The following is a 17,952-nucleotide window of genomic DNA, read 5'->3' on the forward strand; positions in this document are numbered from 1 at the left end:
CCTCTCCCTCGGTCGGGACGCCGCGCATCGATCAAGTGGCCTCGGCTCCAGCACTAGCCTCTCTGCGGCCCCGGGGGCCGGAACTCTGTGGGCGCCCATAGCAACGGGGCTGGTGTCGTTGCCACGCGGAAATGACGTACCCAAGGGCGCGCACGCGCCCAGACCCTCAATTTCGTCCCTGACCAACCCCGGTCACCTGGCACCTCGCCCCGCCCCCTGACGGCCTACCCGCCCCCTCCGCAGCTCCTGCAATCGCTGCAGCGATGCCGTGACGTCACGGTTCTCGCAGCCAATCCGAGGGCCGCGCGGGGGACGTGGACCTCACGCGCATCCGTCGCCCGGGAGGAAGGGCTGCCGCCGCGCCTGCGCAGTCTCTACCGCCGGCTCGCGGCGCGTGGACCGTGCTCTGCGCCGCGCGCGTCCACACGGCTCCGGGTTCCGGCGGCGGCGGCGACGCGTGGCGCTCGCGAGCCATGTCGTGGCTCTTCGGCATCAAGGGCCCCAAGGGCGAAGGCGCGGGGCCGCCGCTTCCCCTGCCTCCCGTGCAGCCCGGGGCCGAGGGCGGCGGGGACCGCGGCGCGGGGGACCGGCCTGCGCCCAAGGACAAATGGAGCAACTTCGACCCGACGGGCCTGGAGCGCGCGGCCAAGGCGGCACGCGAGTTGGAGCACTCGCGTGAGTGCGGGGTGTGGGCGCGGGCAGGGCGGCCGGGCGGCGGGCTCGGGGGCACGGTGGCCCTTAATGGTCTGAGGGATCGAGCGGCGAGTGGCCGTCGGGGGGAAACCGGTCTCCAGCGGTAAGCCCGCCGGAGCCACCCTGCGTGCAGGGAGGTTCGGGATCCCCTGACCCTCTGGCATCTTCCCAGTTGCCACGCGTCCTTCAAGTGGGGAAACCGGTGCCGAGGGGACTCAGAGGCTACAGGTAGCAGCTGGCAGGGCTGCACCCTGGTCTCCAGTTACCGCCTCTTGTCGTCTCCACGTGGAACGGCCAAGGGTGGCCAGATCGGGGATCCGTCCGCGGTGGTTGCTCGGCAGTTTTCCGCTTAAGAAAGGAGACGTGTTTGAGGGTCGTTGGTCTTAAGGGAAATAAAGCAGATTTACATTTATCATTGGAAAAGGCTAGCGTTCAGGTAGGCGAGGTCTATAAAGCAACAGATCAAGCAGCCCTGGGCCAGTTGATGACCTTCCTGACCCAGGCCCTCAAGACATCAGCGGTGAGTGTACCTTCACTAAGCCCATGGGTTTTTCTTACAACCTTCTTTTTTCCTGTGGCTTTAGCAGTTTGTGTCAAGATCAAGATTAAGGGTCTGGAATATAGCACATGCTGAGTAGATAATAGCTGAAAGGATACAGTGGCTCTTAAACTTTTAAGCAGAGGTGCTCTATTCTCAAAGGAAATCTTATAGAGCAGCATTGTTGTGAGCAGAGGTGAGCACAATCTTCCTGTCTGAGGAGGGGGTGGCCTGGCACTTTGTGGCTCAGTCCCCGCCTTCCCGCTGGGGCCACGAGAACATCCTGGGCAAAGGTCTCCAGCCTTTCTGGTTCTCAGATCCTGGGAGGGACATTCAAAACATGTGGCTATTTGGGCCTGGGCCCAGAGCAGCCTGTTTCCTTAGGCCTAGCTGGAACACTCTCCTCCTCAGAGTGGGTATTAAGTATATTAGATGTATTAGGTTTGTAAGATAATTTCAATCATCACCTGATGATTGAAGAGAGGCTTGCAGAGGAGCTTGAGAGACAATGGTTGGGTTTCAAGAAACCTCAGATGACGACAGACTTCTGACACGAGACCTAATTTCTTAGGTTTGTTGAGGGGGTTGGTCCATTCACCGTGCCCAGAATTTCAAAGTTTGCCTCCTTTTGGAATGTGAAGGCTGACTCTGAGGTCGTAGCTTGTGACTGGGGGGCTCGCGGGGGCCTGCGCTGAGCGATTTACGTGCTTTCTCCACCTCACTCCACGGGTCGGGGGAGGGAGCGCCCTGCTCCATTGGCGGGCAAGGTGCTTGGAGCGGCCAGCCTACCTGCCAAAGGGCACGGCGTGAGTAGGCAGGCCAGCTGCAGGTCCTCCCCAAACTCTGAATCCAGACCATGGGCCCCAGCCTACCTCTGAGCCCTAGAGCTTCCGCCACATGCCTAACACGTGCTTGGAGCCGGCGAGCCCCAGGGGTTACGCTGTAGTCAGTGACGCAGGTGCTGCAGCTTGGGGTCCTGGGGTCTGCAGCTTATGTTGAAGGCCTCAAAAAATAAGACAGATTGTGGTGGGGGGTAGAAGGGTGGACGTGTGGGCAGCAACCTGGGAGCGTGGTAGCATCAGGGGGGTGGGCTCATGGGGTCCCAGCCTTCTCTCCGTGCTTTTATGTGTTAGAAAGTTTTTGTAGTGAAGCGTGGCGCATAGGAGAACCGTGTCATCACGGATCTATTAGAGAGGCCCGACGTGCAGGCTTTTTTAGCAAGGAGAGCACCGGACACTCACGTATTTCCACATGTGCATTCCACTGATGAAGAGAATACACTTGGAAGATGTCAGTCACACACACACGTGTTTCTACCATGTGGCCTGTGAAGAGCTGTCAGCCTGCGTGCATCGGCTTCTTTCTGGGTTTTGGTTGTTTTTTTTTTTTTAACATTTATTTATTTGGCTGCACCAGGTCTTAGTTGCGGCATGCGAACTCGTAGTTGTGACACGTGGGATCTAGTTCCCTGACCAGGGATCGATCCCGGGCCCCCTGCACTGGGAGCACGGAGTCTTAGCCACTGGACCACCAGGGAAGTCCCTTCTTTCTGGTTTAATCCTCGTTTGCCCCTTACGTTCTCGCCTGTCTGTGAATCAGCAACAGGTATCAGAGGCTCAGGAAAAATGTTCGCACTTGAAAAATAAAGGACGTTCTAGCCACAGGCTTGCTTTTTGTTTAATGGGGAAACGACCACCATGTTGACCCTCCTGCTGTCAACAGGTGGGCGGGGGACAGCGTCTCTGATGGAACCCTTTGGAATGTGACAGTCCCCTGGGGGGAGGATCTCACACACACGCTTTCCGTTGGGGATGGAGCATACACAGGTGGCCCTTGGAGGGAGGGGTGGCTGAGCAGGTCTGAGCAGGAACCAGGGTGGCCACGCGTGCGCTCAGGTCGAGGTGGGCTGTGGTGTCCCTGAGCAGCCCCTGGCACTCGTGAACACTCGCCCGGTGTCCGGATGCCCACACACCTGCCCCCGCTGCAGGACACGCCAAGGAGGCACTGAGTCTGGCACAGATGCAGGAGCAGACGCTTCAGCTGGAACATCAGGCCAAGCTCAAGGTGAGTGTGGGTGTGGTGCTGGCAGAGGTGGGCTGCAGCCCCGAGGCTGAGGGGCCCCCGGACAGACAGAACATGGGTGGTGCGTGCAGCACCTCCCTCTAGGATTTGAGGGAAGCGGGGATCAAAGACAGGTGTGTGGCCTGAGTTTTGCACAGAACTATCTGGAAGGGCAGGTGTGGGTGAGGAGTCTGGTCTCCCCGAGGGGGGACTCCTGCCGTCACTCTGAGCACGTAGTGAGCGAGCGTAGGAAAGGCGCAGGCTCTACCCTCCACCACGGGCTGTTGTAAAGCGAATCAGAAAGCGAGCACGTGGCATAAGCCCAGCAGAAACAGTGTAGGGGGCTGGGGGAGTGACAGGCGCCCCAGGAGATTGTCTGGCTGCTTTGGGGCCTGGTCCTGTCTGTTTTCCTGGCTTCTCTCTGCCTGTGGGTCTGGGTCCTCCCGGGCCTAGGTGAGGCTGCAGCTGAGCGCCCACAGGCCTGTGGGGTGCAGGCCGGGCTGCATCCCTGCCCAGGGGCTGCACAGACCGTCCGGCTCCTTTGGAGCCCGCGCCGGGGAGGGGTGTCGGGGCGGGAGGCCTGACCGGGCCCTGAGCTCAGGGCGGCTGGTGTGTCGCGCAGGAGTACGAGGCGGCCGTGGAGCAGCTGAAGGGCGAGCAGATCCGCGCGCAGGCCGAGGAGCGGAGGAAGACCCTGAGCGAGGAGACGCGGCAGCACCAGGCCGTGAGGAGGCGGGGGTGGGGGTGCGGGGCGCTCAGCGGGGCCCTTGGCTTCTGCGCCGCGCCGTGTTCACACCGCCCGCTCCTTCCCTAGAGGGCCCAGTACCAGGACAGGCTCTCCCGGCAGCGCTACGAGGACCAGCTGAGGCAGCAGGTGAGCTCTGCCCGGCGGCCCGTCTTCCCCGAGGGCGGGGGCCGCCCGGCAGCAACCGCTGTGTGGGAGGGGTGGGGGTCTGCCCGCGCCGCCCGGAGGGTCTCCCGGGTGGGACCCTGGCTGACGGGTCTGTGGGGGGCATTCAAACGTCGAGCCTGTTGTGGGCATTTTAGTTCTTAAAAAGTCCAGCCAAAAGCCTGTTTTGTGAGGGCAGCTGTGGGTCAGGGCTGCCCTGAGGCCGAGCTAGGCTGGGGGCCGCGGCTCCCGCCTCGGGCCGTGCAGCCTGCAGGCCTCAAGGTGACCGTCCCCTGGGGTCGGAGCCCCTGGGGCGATGGGACATCTCTGAGGCCAGAGCAGCTAACCTGTTGGTGTGATGTTGACCGTTTCCTAATCTCGAAGCCCTTCCCTTCCCCCTGTGGCTCCTGTTCAGCAACTTCTCAGCGAGGAGAACCTACGGAAGCAGGAGGAGTCGGTGCAGAAGCAGGAGGCCCTGCGGCGAGGTAGGGCCCGGGCCTGGGAGCTCACGGGCCTCGCTCTAGGTCCTCCGCTTCCCAAGCGGCATGAAGCAGCGGGCGTGCTGAGCCCCTCGGGCGAGGGGGGTGGGGGGTGCCCTGGGCTTGCTCTTCAGCCCCAGCGCTGGGCCGGGGGGCCGCGGGCCTCGGGCTGAGCGCTGCGCCCCGCTCTCCCACGGCAGCCACCGTGGAGCGGGAGATGGAGCTCCGGCACAAGAGCGAGATGCTGCGGGTGGAGGCCGAGGCGCGTGCCCGGGCCAAGGCTGAGCGCGACAACGCCGACATCACCCGCGAGCAGATCCGCCTGAAGGCTGCTGAGCACCGCCAGACCATCCTGGAGTCCATCAGGTGAGGCCGTGCCCCGTGGGCATCCTCTTGCCCCTTCCGCTGAGCAGGCACCCCGCTACTCCCCTGGCCGGTCCTTCTGCGGTGACCTTTGGGGCTGACCTTGGAGCCTGGGCTAGGCGCGCGGGCACAGCCCGGTTCCTTCCCGGTCATGCCACTGCTTCCCCTGCAGGACGGCTGGCACCGTGTTTGGTGAAGGATTCCATGCCTTTGTGACAGACTGGGACAAAGTGACAGCCACGGTAAACACCGCTGCCGTTTTCCTTGCGGTCTGTGTCACGTGTCGGGGTCTCTGCTGGCCGTGAGAGGCGCCTGGCGCTCTGAGCGTTCACAGACCTACGGCTGAGGTGGTCGCTGCTCCCGCGCCCGTCGCTGCCCCTGGAAAGCCGCAAGTGATAAGGCCTTTGGGTTTGGGGCGCTCGGAACAGCTCAGTGTTGGCCCTGGTGGGGCTGGGAGGAGGGTGTGGGAGGGGTGCCGGGCATCCGCTTCATCTCCGCACCAGTGCCTGCCCTTTGGAAAGGTACTGGTGCGGCCCAGCTGAGACTCAGGGAGCTGCTGGGGGAGCCCCTCTTTTCTGCCGGGGATGGGGTGGGCGCCACCTGCCTCCTCTGCCCTGTTCCAGGTGGCTGGGCTGACGCTGCTGGCCGCTGGCATCTATTCCGCCAAGAACGCCACGTCGGCCATAGGGCGCTACGTGGAGACCCGTCTGGGGAAGCCGTCCCTGGTGCGGGAGACCTCTCGAATCACGCTGCTGGAGCTGCTGAGGCACCCCGTGCAGGTAACCGCGGGCCTCCTGGGTCCGGGTGGCCTTACAGCCGAATCACACACGGGGCCCCTTCCCCTTTTTACCCAAGTACTGCCCTGTTCTCCTGCTCACTGATTTGCATTTGGCTTTTTCTTCTTGATGCTATTCCTCTGGCCGTGTGGCGTCAGCACTGGGGGGACCCTCACGCCCGTCCGCTCTGTCCCTCTGTGGGTCTGTCGGCGTGACCATCCCCCTGAGTGGGCTGGAGGTTGTATACAAACTCCTGGGGCTCCAGCAAGCCATCTTCCCGTAAGAGAAGTTGCTGGAAGCAGCCCGGTGTCGGCTGCCTTCCTCAAGGGGAGCCAGGCTTCCTGCCTGGCATGGGTGCTGTGCACCCACGGGCAGTGCTGTGGGCCGTCGCTAGAGGTCAGCGTCGCCGACAGTCTCCCCTGCCGGCCTTCTCCAGGAAAGCTGGTAACGCGTGTTCTGGGGTGGCTGCACTGTGGGCGCCGCCCTTGACCCTGATACCCCCGCCCCCCGCAGGTCAGCAGGCGGCTCCTCAGTAAGCCTCAGGACGCATTGGAGGGCGTCGTCCTCAGTGTAAGTGGGGCTGCCTCTCCCTGGGACCTTCCCGCCCGGGCGGGGCTGCTCCACCTTCCTGGAGTCCGGTTTGCTGGCTGAGCCCCAGCCAGGGAGAGGCGGCCTCTCGCGCCGACCCAGGCGCTCAGGAGGGATGGACTCGGCAGCAGAGCACCCCCAAACCTGCATGTCCCCTGGCAGCCCAGCCTGGAGGCTCGCGTGCGGGACATCGCCATTGCCACGAGGAACACCAAGAAGAACAGGAGTCTATACCGGAATATCCTGATGTATGGACCACCTGGGACTGGCAAGACGTTGTTTGCCAGGGTGAGGGCACAGTAGCTGGGGGTTGTGGAGTCTCACCTACTGGGAAGAGGTGCTGTGGGCAGGGGACACATGGGAGGCGGCCCCTGCCCAGCTCTTCCAGGCAGGGCATCTCCCCACACGCGGTCTGGCCCCCAGCGACCGGGGAGGTGGGAGGTGAGGTGGAGGGCAGACGGAGCACACGTTAAAGTGCCTTTCCCACCCAGAAACTCGCGCTGCACTCAGGCATGGACTATGCCATCATGACGGGTGGGGATGTGACCCCCATGGGGCGGGACGGCGTGACCGCCATGCACAAGGTCTTCGACTGGGCCAGCACCAGCCGGCGAGGGTGAGCCGGGTGCCTCCTGGGTGGCCCTGGGGCTCCTGCTGGGAAGGGGGGTTGGTGACTTTCCCCACAGCCTGTCCCCAAGGTCCGGGAGCCTCTTGGTCCCAGAGACTTAGTTTTATTTTATTTTTGGCTGCGTTAGGTCTTCGTTGCTACGCGTGGGCTTTCTCTAGTTGCGGCGAGCGGGGGCTACTCTTCCTTGCAGTGCGCAGGCTTTTCATTGTGGTGGCTTCTCTTGTTGCAGAGCACGGGCTCTAGGCGCGTGGGCTTCAGTAGTTGTGGCATGCAGGCTCAGTAGTTGTGGCGCACGGGCTCAGTAGTTGTGGTTCGTGGGCTGTAGGGTGCAGGCTTAGTAGTTGTGGCTCACGGGCTCAGTAGTTGTGGCTCATGGTCTCTAGAGCGCAGGCTCGGTAGTTGTGGCGCACGGGCTTAGTTGCTCCTCACCATGTGGGATCTTCCCGGACCAGGGCTCGAACCCATGTCCCTTGCATTGGCAGGTGGATTCTTTTTTCTTTAAATTTTATTTATTTATTTATTTTTGGTTGCATTGGGTTAGGGTTAGGGTTGCTGCGTGCGGGCTTTCTCTAGTTGCAGCGAGCGGGGGCTACTCTTTGTTGTGGTGTGTGGGCTTCTCATTGCAGTGGCTTGTCTTGTTGCAGAGCACAGGCTTTAGGTGCATGGGCTTTAGTAGTTGTGGCACGTGGGCTCAGTAGTTGTGGCTCATGGGCTCTAGAGCGCAGGCTCAGTAGTTGTGGCGCACGGGCTTAGTTGCTCCGCGGCATGTGGGATCTTCCCGGACCAGGGCCTGAACCCGTGTCCCCTGCATTGGCAGGCGGATTCTTAACTACTGTGCCACCAGGGAAGTCCCGGCAGGCGGATTCTTAACCACTGCGCCACCAGGGAGGCCCAGTCCCGGAGACTTTAAAACGTTTAAGACAAGGGGTCACCAGCCTGTTTTTAGTTACTTTCTCGTGACACTGGCACTTGACACGCCCCCGTCTGCGGCCAAGGTCTGGGTCCCAGTGGGGGCAGCGCGAGGTTTGGGGTTCCCATGGGGCCGTGCCCCACCCGCCTCACATGGCCCTGCCCTTGCAGCCTCCTGCTCTTCGTGGACGAAGCAGACGCCTTTCTCAGGAAGCGAGCAACTGTGAGTGTCTGGAGGCCGCCCTCTGGCCTGGGCCGGGCCGGCCGCCGGGGAGCAGTCAGGGCGGGCGGCCCGGGCCGCGGCGTCTGCACTTCTGGGAAGGTCACCGGGAACCTGCTCCTCAGCTACGCTTTCTTCGTCCATTTTGTTTAAAAAGTGGAAGTTTAGCGTGTTTTTGGAGTCAAGCTTCAGCCTTTGAATTTAGATTCATTCTGTCGTGGACGAGCGGGGGCTGCGCCTTTCTGTGGAGCCTTTCCTTAGCGCCCCCGGGGCTGCTTATAGAACTCCGGCGTGCGGACCTGACGCCGGACTTTTCTCTCTGCAGGAGAAGATCAGCGAGGACCTCAGGGCCACCCTGAACGCGTTCCTGCACCGGACTGGCCAGCACAGCAGCAAGTGAGGAGAGCCCGTGTGCGGGGGCCGTGGCACTGCCTCAGCTCACGCGGCTGCTGCGGGGCGGCCGACTGAGCAGGCTCACGCCTGACCCACGTGGCCGGATGCAGCGGGATGGCCAGTTGGGCGCCGTGGGGCGTCTGTGGAGCTGCGGAGACAACGTGCTGGGGACTCTGAGGCAGAGCCGAGGGGCACAGGCTCGTCCACAGGCCACTGCCATTGGCTCAGGCCCTGGGCATTTCCGGCTGCCCATGAGATGCGTTGTCAGGGGCTTTCCCCACAGCCAGGGGCCCCAGGTCGCAGGTTGCCCTAGGGTTGGGCTGGCCCCTCCAGCCCCCTGCCTGCTGGTGGCATCTAGCCCTGCCGGTCAGCCACGTGGCTGCCACGCCAGACCCACTAGCCTTGCCCGCTGCAGCTGCTGCCGGTGGAGACCCTACCCCCAGTGAGACCCCCGGGGGCGTGTCAAGATCCTGCTGAGTTGGCACCTCTGCTTAGCTGAACCCCAGGCTTCAAGACCCCAGCACTTGGTGTGGGAGGGGCAGGGGTCTGTCTCAGACCTGGGGCCCTGCGTCCCCGTCCCTCCTGCACACAGGGAGGCTTCCGTGGCTGGGCTACCAGTCGGGGAGAAGCATGAGCTGGGGCAAGACGGGGAGGGATGGGAGGCAGAGGGCAGCGCCCATGTGGCGGGGTCTCTCGTGTTAGGAAGCCGCGCGGCGGGTTCTGCTGGCCCGGAACCCTGAGCTCTCGCCGTGCGCTGGCTGCAGGTTCATGCTGGTCCTGGCCACCAACCAGCCCGAGCAGCTTGACTGGGCCATCAATGACCGCGTCGGCGAGATGGTCCGCTTCGACCTGCCACGGCGGGAGGAGCGGGAGCGCCTGGTGAGAATGTATTTTGACAAGTATGTTCTTAAACCAGCCACAGAAGGAAAGCAGTAAGTGTCCCCGCCGCCACAGCCGCTCCCCGCCCGTCACCGTGCCCCTGGGTTTCACGTGTGGGGTCATGACTGCCCATCACTGGTGGCCCTGCTGCCCTGTCCTGCCTTTGAAACACTCAGATCCAGGCCGCAGTCAGGCCCTGGCAGTGACGGGCTGTGACGGCCCACTTCTGGCCTTGCTGAGCCTCCCTCTGGGCCCCTCCCCAGCACACAGCAGGGCCCACCAGGTCGGGGGTGCCCTCCCTGCTCGTCCAGGTCCTCTCACTGTTGTCGGGAGCGTTCCAGATAAGCCAGTGCTGGTCTATTTGTAACCCTCTCCGGGGACCAGATCTCAGCCCCACTGACCTGGTTCCCGCCGGGCGCTGCCGAGCCGTCTTCTATTCTGCGGCGGGCTTTGCCTGCCCCTGCCACCCGTCCGTCAGCTGCCCCCAAGCTCTCTCTTCTGGGTCTCTTTTCCCCTTTGCCCCTGGCTGGCCCCAGTCCCCCCCACAGCCTGCCTCCAGCTCCGCAGCCTGAGGTCCTGAGGACTTTTTCACAGGAGCCTGAGCGGGCTCTCTTGGGCCTTCAGCCAGGCCTGACTGGGCCTGGGGTCCGTATGCGGGGGCGGGATTAGGAGTTCGGCTGCTGTCTGAGTGCTGGGCGGGGCCCCTGTCCCCAGGCAGGCGGTGGAGCTGGGAACAGGCCCCCGGAGCTCCTCTGTTCTTACACATCCTGAGTGGCCCCATCGCCGCCCCTGAGCCCAGCATGTGCCCCTCCCCAGGCCCCGTCTTGGGCTCCACGAGGAAGGGACATATGCCCAGCAGGGTAGGAAGGTGGAACGGCCAGACCTGGCCCCAGCAGTGGACGTTGGGCAGGGGGTAGCTCATTAAAGTGAGGGGGTCGGACATGTCCCGCCTGGGGTTTCCCAGCACAGGCTCCTGCTCTCCGTCTGTGTGGGAGCCTGGGTCCCTCACGGGTCTCTGCTCTGGCCCGGGTCCTGCGGGCGCCCAGGCATCACTTGGGAACTCTTTACCAGGCGCTTGAAGCTGGCCCAGTTTGACTACGGGAAGAAGTGCTCAGAGATCGCACAGCTGACGGAGGGCATGTCGGGCCGGGAGATCTCCCAGCTTGCTGTGGCGTGGCAGGTGAGCCGGGGATGCACCCCGCAGGCCAGGGCCCGACCGAGCCAGGGGCCCTCAGAGTGGTCGAAAGGTGACTGGGCTGGCACCTGCACCTCCCCCCCGCCAGGATGTTTCTGAGTGATTTTCTGCACAGATGTGACATGATGCCCTCCCTTCCTGCCACCACCCTTCTCTGCCTCCCGCAGCAGGGAGGATGGGCCAGGGCCGTCCGTGGCTTCGCATATTATGGTGCTTCCCAGTGTCATTCTGGCCCAGGTCAGACGGGGCCCTCTCAAATCAGCAGCATGTCCGGTGGTCATCAAGCTCAGTGTCTTAGGAACCTGGGCTTTGTCCCAAGCTGGGGCCCAGGACAGTTGGCACAGCAAACTGCAGATGGGTGGAGGGTCCGGGGGACACAGCCTGGGCGGGGATGGAGCATCTGAGCTGTCGGTGGGCTCATCTGAGGGCACAGGACATGAGGAGCCAGGAGGTGACTGACCTGATAAGGAGTCAGGCATCTCCTTCCCAGCCCCTAGAGGGAGACCGCTGCCTTCAGGACTGTCTGCGGGGGCGTGAAGGCCTCAGGTGTTCTGGCTTTTTGGATGGGTTTCCTGAGTCCTGAGGGTCTGAGGACAGCTGGACCACGGGAGGTGATTCCATCTTCACCCTGTGGCTCAGGGCACACAGGGCAGAGTGGCCCTTGTCATTCCCAGTACCCAGGCTTTCATCTGAAACATCCCAGCAGTGGTTCCACGGGTGCCCAGGGCAGGGAAGCCCATTGACCCCCAGGAGCCTTGGGTGCAGCCATTCAGAACAAGTTTCCCCGTGGTCCTTGCCAGGTGGAGGGTGCTGAGTGGCTCATGTCTGTGGCCACGTGACAACCTGGCCACTGTCAACTTAGCACAAATGCTAAGTAAACATCTGCTTGGATTTGAACATCCTTGCCCAGATACACAGGGGGGCTGTATTAGTCAGAATGAACTAGGTCATGCTGCTGTAACAAACAGCTCCAGATTGCAAACTCTGTCCTCTTGTGAGTCACAGGGTGCTCTGCTCCAGGCTGGCCTCACTCAGGAACCAGGCCTCACGAGGTTGGCTGTTTCCACGACCAACAAAGTGGCGAACAGGGTGGCTTAGCCTGGGCAGCCGTGACAAAATCCCACAGCCAGGCGCTTGAACAGACATTCATCTCATGGTTCTAGAGGCTGGAGGTCCCAAATCAGGATGCCAGTGAGGGGGGTTCCAATGCGGGTCCGCTCCCTGGCTGCCAGCCAGCTGCCTTCTTGCTGTGTGCTTGTGCAGAGCCCTTGGGGGTATCTTCGTACAAGGACGCCAGTCCTGTAGGATCAGGGCCCCACCCTTAGGACCCCCCATCTCCACGTGCAGCCACACTGGGGGTTAGGACTTCAGCGTGAGCTCGGGGGCAACAAATGCTCAGTCCCAGTGGCGCTCAGTCCCAGTGGTGGGGAGCGCCCTGGCGCACCTCCCCTCCCCCACCTTGCCCTGCCCTGCCCTGCCCTCCCTGCTCGTTGGGGAACCAGGGGACAGGCCTGTGTGTGCCTGCGTGTGGGGAGCTGAGGGTAGTGGACCCCGCACGCGCGTGGGAGGGCGAGCGTCTGCGTGTGGAGGCCCAGAGCCCGTGGGTGCTCCCCCTGTGTGTCCAGCCCCTGGGCAGCTGGGTCCTGGGCATGTCTGCTAGTCCCCACCCCCACCCCCTGCGAGAGAGGGCCAAAACGCCTTAGGGGTCCCACCGTCTGGGACAGAACATGTCAGTGTGTCCCCTTGGAGTTTCTCCCCTGTGGCCCCAGGTGCACGGGGCTGGGCTGCTGGGGTGGCTCCTGCCCACCCTCCTCCCTCCGGGCTCAGCAGCCCGGGACCCATGCATCTGCTCCCTGAAGCCCACCTGCTGGTGTCGCATGGACCCCGCTGCAGCTGCCACCCCTGTGTGATGGTTTTGCCAGTGCAAGTCCGTGCTTCTTACCCTGCAGCTACCTATCATGGGGACCTACTGGTTTTTTTTTTTAACATAAAACTCATTATTTTAACCATTTTTAAATGCACAGCTCTGGCACTGAGCACATTCACATTGTTGTGCGACCATCACCACCGTCCGGTCTCCAGAACTTTCTCTTCTTTCTGAACTGAAACCCTGTCCCCATTAGACACTCACTCCCTCCCCCAGCCCTGGCCCCCACCCTCCTGCTTCGTGTCTCTGAGTGTGCTTCCTCCAGGGGCCTGATGAGGGATCATACAGGATTTGTCCTTCTGTACCTGGCTTATTTGCTGAGCACAGTGTCCTCGAGGCTCATCCGTGTTGCAGCAGGTGTCAGTCTTTTCCCTTGTTGGGCTGCCTGGTAGCCCAGAGTGCGGTGGGTGCCCCTTGCGCACCCATCCAGCTGTGGACGGACACTTAGGTGGTTTCCACCTCTTGGCTGTTGTGCACAGTGCTGCTGTGAATGCGTTTAGCCTGTTTGCAGTTTTGTCAGGCACATTCTCACAAGTGGAATGGCTGCTCACACGGTAATTCTGTGTCTGCTCTTTGAGGAACCTCCGTACTGTCTTCCACAGCAGTGGTGCACCTGCGTCCCAGGTTCCCCATATCCTCGCCAACACTGGTTTCTGTTTTTTGGTGGCAGCCCCGGGTGTGAGGTGGTGTCTCGCTGTGCTGTTGATCTGTGTTCCCTGATGATCAGTGATGTTGAGCATCTTGTCAGCCTGTTGGCCGTGTGTGTGTCTTCCTTCGAGAAAGGTCTGTTCGAGTCCTTTGACCTTTTTTGAACCGGGTTGTTTGAGGTTTTCTTGTTGAATTGTAGGGGTTCTTTATGTATTCTGGATATTAACCTTGTATCAGTAGTTTGCAAACATTTTCTTGTTTTCTGTGGGTTGCCTTTTTTACTCTGTTGATAGTGTCCTTTGAAGCACAAAAGTATTTAATTTTGATGAAGTCCGATTTTTATCTATTTTTTTCTTTTGTCACCTGCTTTTACTGTTGTAGCCAACAAGTCATTGCTAAATCCAATGTCTGGAAGCTTCTCCCATCTGTTTTTATCTACAAGGTTTATAGTTTGGGGTCTTATGTTTAGATCTCTGATCCCTTTAGAGTTGATTTGTGTATATAGGGTACAACTTTGTTCTTCTGTATGTGAATATCCAGTTTTCCCAGCACCATTTGTTGAAAAGACTGTCGTTTCCATTCAGTGATCTCAGCATCCTTGTTGGAGGTCACTTGACCATATGTGAGGGTTTATTTCTGGGCTCTTTGTTCTATTCCACTGGCCTGTGTCTGTCTTAGTGCCAGTACCACACTGTCTTGATCACTGTAGCTTTGTAGTAGATTTTAAAATCGGGATATGTGAGACTTCCAACATATTCTTTTTTTTTTTTTTTTTTTAATAAATTTATTTATTTATTTATTTAGTTTTGGCTGTGTTGGGTCTTCGTTTCTGTGCGAGGGCTTTCTCTAGTTGTGGCAAGCGGGGGCCACTCTTCATCGCAGTGCGCGGGCCTCTCACTATCGTGGCCTCTCTTGTTGCGGAGCACAGGCTCCAGACGCGCAGGCTCAGCAATTGTGGCTCACGGGCCCAGCTGCTCCGCGGCATGTGGGGTCTTCCCAGACCAGGGCTCGAACCCGTGTCCCCTGCATTGGCAGGCAGATTCTCAACCACTGCGCCACCAGGGAAGCCCCCAACATATTCTTATTGAAGATTGTTTTGGCTGCTTGGGGCCCCTTGAGATTGCATATGAATTTTGGGGTGGATTTTTTTTTTTTAATTTCTGCGAAAAACATCATTGAAATTTTGATAGGGATTGCATTGAATCTGTAGATTGCGTTGGGTAGTACTGACGTCATAACAACGTTGTCTTCCAATGCATGAACACAGATATTTTTCTATGTTTTCACGTCCTTAATTCTAGCAACATTTTCTAGTTTTCAGTGTACAAGGCTTTCACCTTCTTACGTAAGGTAACTCCTAAGTATTTTACTCTTTTCGATGGTGTTGTAAATAGAATTGTTTTCTTAATTTCTTTTCCAATTATTCAGTGTTACTGTGTAGAGACACGAATGGTTTTGTGCGTTAATTTTGTGTCCAGCAACTTTGCTGAATTTATTACTTAGGGTTTACTGTATATAATAAGATCATATCACCTGCAGACAGTTAATTTTACTTCTTCCTTTCCAGTCTGGATGTCTTTTATTTCTTTTTTTTTTTGCTTGATTGATCTGTCTACAATTTCTAGTGCTCTGTTGACTGGAAGTGGTGAAAACGGGCATCCTTGCCTTGATCCTGATCTCAGAGGAAAAGCTTTCAGTCTTTCACCATTGACATGATGTTTGCTGATGTTTTCTTATACGGCTTTTATCAGGATGAGGAAATTTCCTCATATTCCTAGTTTATTGTTTGTTTGTTTGGCTGCGCTGCACGGCTTGCGGGATCTTAGTTCCCTGACCAGGGATCATACCCGGGCCCTTGGCAGTGAAAGTGTGGAGTCCTAACCCCTGGACTGCCAGGGAATTCCCCCTTGTTGATTGTTTTCATCAAGAAAGGGTGTTGAATTTTGCCAAATGTTTTTCTGTATTAATTGAGACAATCAAGTGGTTTTTGTCCTTCATTCTGTTAATTACTTACCTAGGTTGATTTTTCCCTAGGTGAACCATCCTTGCACTCCAGGAAAAAAATCCCACTTGGTTGCGGTGTATAATCCTTTCAGTATGCTACCGAGTTTGGTTGTTAGTATTTCGTTGAGGGTTTTTCATCAGTTTTCACAGAGGGTCTGGGTCTGTGTGGTGTTTTGTCTGGTTTCAGTATCAGGGTGGTGCTGACCTCAGAGTGAATTAGGAAGTGTTCCTTTCTCTCCAGTGTTTGGAAGAGTTTGAGAAGGATGGGTGTTAGTTTTCCTTTAAGCTTTTTTCAGTGAATTTGTTTGTTTTGGAATAATTCCAGGTTCACAGAAATGTCGCAAGGCTAGCACAGCTCCCTCTACACTGTGGCCGTCTCACCACATCCCTCGATTCCACCTCAGACGTGATCTCTCCCTGAACCCAGCCAAATGCCCATGACATTCAGTCCTCCTGTCTCGGGCTTCCCTGGGCTGTGACAGTTCTCAGGCGTCCCTTGTTTCTGACGGTCCCGGCAGTTTTGAGGAGTGCTGTAGGACGTCCCTCGTTGGGTCTGTCTGATAGCTTTCTCATGAGCGGACTGGGATTGTGGGATTTTGGAGGAGACCAGAGGTGAGGGCCCCTTCTGGTCACGTCGTATCAGGGGGTACCAGACATCCACACCACGTCACAGGGATGTTGGCCTGGATCCCCTGGTTACCGTGGTGCCCACCTGGCTTCTCCTTGGTAAGGTCGCTGCACACCCTCTACCTGCCCCTTCCCACCAGGGACCCCTCTGGCTGCCACCCCACCTCCTCAGCTGCTTTGCAGAACTCGTGCTCCTCGCGGGAGGCCTCAGGGACGGCCCCTCCCTCCACAGCTTCAGCCAGGCGCTGAGGACAGCCGTGTCCCATGGATGGGGCCAGCCTGGGGTAGCAAAGTGACTGGTCATCTCGGATGGTGGGAACTTGCTCCCTGTGTCCTGCGTGGGCTGAGGCTCCTGAGGGACCTAGAGAGAAACAGCTGGACTGGCTTGGGCTCCCTGCTCGGTGGACACTTGAGTGCACATGTCAGAGCCACAGGCTGGGTGACAGGAAGCAGATGGGGCACTGGGTCACCCAGGAGGCATGCAGCCTGGCCAGAGGTGACCTGCCTTGGCAGCCGAAGTGCTGTGGACCACACTGGGGCCCGATGAGCCGAACTTTGGCTCCCCCGCCCACGTGCACAGCCGGGGAGCCTGGGCATCGCGGGTGCAGAGTGCCGCCGGCGGCCTGGACTGCAGCAGCCCGCGGTTCTGGGAGAACCATCTGCAGACAGTGGGGCCCCGGGTGCTCCGCGTGGAGGGCAGTTTGGCTCCAGGGGCTGTGCCTCTCTCTGGTGTCTGCGTGGCCTGCGGTGGTTCTGTCGGCTGCTCCCTGGCCCTGAGCGCAGCCCTGCTATCCACGGGGCAGGGCCCTCCGGTCTGCGGTTGGGCGCTGGGCTGCTCCCTGACAGCGGGCCTCTGGGTTTCTCCTCTTCGAAAGTCACTGAGGAAGCCCGGGGAGCAGGCAGCACTGGCGCCAGCCGGGGGCGCGGGGATGGCGGCCGCTCGGGGCTGCAGGGTCACCTGCGAGCGCGTGTGTGTGCGGCCGCGTGTTGGCGTGCGTCCTGGGCTGAGCGGCCAGGCCCCTCCTGCAGCCGAGCGCAGGCCCCGGAGAGCAGCCCACGTTTTGCCCCCGCCCGCCCCTGCCCCAGAGGAGTTGGGTTCTGGAGGGCATCTCCACGGTGGGCGGCAAGTGCAGCAAGGATGGGGCTGGCCAGGCTGCCTTGTGCCTGGGTCAGGCCCTGGCCTACACGGGTGAGTGGTGACTGGTGGGCCCTGAGAAGCCTCAGGCTGAGGCCCTTCCCCCACGCGGGCAGCCCCTCTGCTGCCCTGCCTCAGTGCTCCCTTCCCCTGCCAGGCCATGGCATATGCCTCTGAGGATGGGGTCCTCACCGAGGCCATGATGGACGCCCGGGTCCAGGATGCCATCCAGCAGCACAAGCAGAAGATGCAGTGGCTGAAGGCGGAGGGGAGCCGGCCCCTGCTCCCAAGCTCACAGGCCGCGTGAGCCGGGCCTGGACGCCTGCAGCACGCAGACCAGGCGGCATCACCAAGAAGAAACACCCAGGCGCCCGGCTCCCAGCGGACGTGGCGGCACCACACAGCCGCCCCCCTCCTGGCGTGTGTGATCTTCCTCCGGTCAGGCCCACGGCGGCAGGGCAGCGCTAAAGGCCTCTGCTCAGGACCAGCTGTGCTGTGCAGCCTTGAGGCGGGGTTGGTTCCTCTGACCCCCCAGCCGTCCCCAGGACACTCCTGGGAGACGTGTCCCTCCAGGCCCAGCCCAGACGGGGAGCAGGCACTGTCTGCCATGCCCGGGGCAGCGGCCAAGCTGGCAGCACAGCTTCCCAGGCAGATGCTGGCTGCTGCAGCTGTGACCAGCAGTAGGGGGCCCGGCCAAGGGAGGGGACCTGACCTTGCCCAGTCCCTCCCAGGGCCAGAACCGAGCCCATGATGAGCAGAGCTGGCCTCTGTGCAGCCCAGCGTGCCCACTGCTGTCCTCGGGAGGGGAGTGCCCTTGAGGTTTGTGAACCCGTAAACCCAGGTGCCAAGAGCCAGCCCACCGACATGCGATGGCCAAGGATGTGCGGAGCGGGGGGACTGTCCTGCCCACGGAAGCCGCAGCTCTCCCGGATTGGAATTGGGGGTCTTTTTATCCAGAATCTAATAAAAACTGACAGATACGTCTCAGTGACTGTCTCAT

The 17,952-nt window shown here is 60.1% G+C and overlaps 1 protein-coding gene across 1 annotated transcript; it reads left to right on the forward strand.

Annotated features, from left to right (window-relative positions):
* Positions 1 to 323: 323 nt before the first annotated feature.
* Positions 324 to 17,939, forward strand: LOC103008768 (ATPase family AAA domain-containing protein 3). Its single transcript, XM_057550839.1, has 16 exons — positions 324 to 675; positions 3,219 to 3,295; positions 3,915 to 4,016; positions 4,107 to 4,166; positions 4,597 to 4,666; positions 4,861 to 5,026; positions 5,196 to 5,265; positions 5,647 to 5,802; positions 6,313 to 6,369; positions 6,550 to 6,675; positions 6,879 to 7,003; positions 8,096 to 8,147; positions 8,470 to 8,540; positions 9,302 to 9,469; positions 10,488 to 10,596; positions 17,110 to 17,939. Exons 1-16 carry the CDS (start codon positions 474 to 476, stop codon positions 17,257 to 17,259), a joined length of 1,761 nt encoding a protein of 586 aa, XP_057406822.1. The 5' UTR covers positions 324 to 473; the 3' UTR covers positions 17,260 to 17,939.
* Positions 17,940 to 17,952: the final 13 nt, after the last annotated feature.

This window comes from Balaenoptera acutorostrata, chromosome 1, assembly GCF_949987535.1.
Source record: "Balaenoptera acutorostrata chromosome 1, mBalAcu1.1, whole genome shotgun sequence".
NCBI lineage: Eukaryota > Metazoa > Chordata > Mammalia > Artiodactyla > Balaenopteridae > Balaenoptera > Balaenoptera acutorostrata.

What these genes read in the sequence shown, in the direction of transcription:
- LOC103008768 (XM_057550839.1), top strand. Translation starts at nt 474, where the DNA reads ATGTCGTGGCTCTTCGGCATCAAGGGCCCCAAGGGCGAAGGCGCGGGG. An exon ending in AGGACCAGCTGAGGCAGCAG is followed by an intron (nt 4,167 to 4,596) that starts GTGAGCTCTGCC and finishes GCTCCTGTTCAG; the next exon opens with CAACTTCTCAGCGAGGAGAA. An exon ending in ACTGGCCAGCACAGCAGCAA is followed by an intron (nt 8,541 to 9,301) that starts GTGAGGAGAGCC and finishes CGCTGGCTGCAG; the next exon opens with GTTCATGCTGGTCCTGGCCA.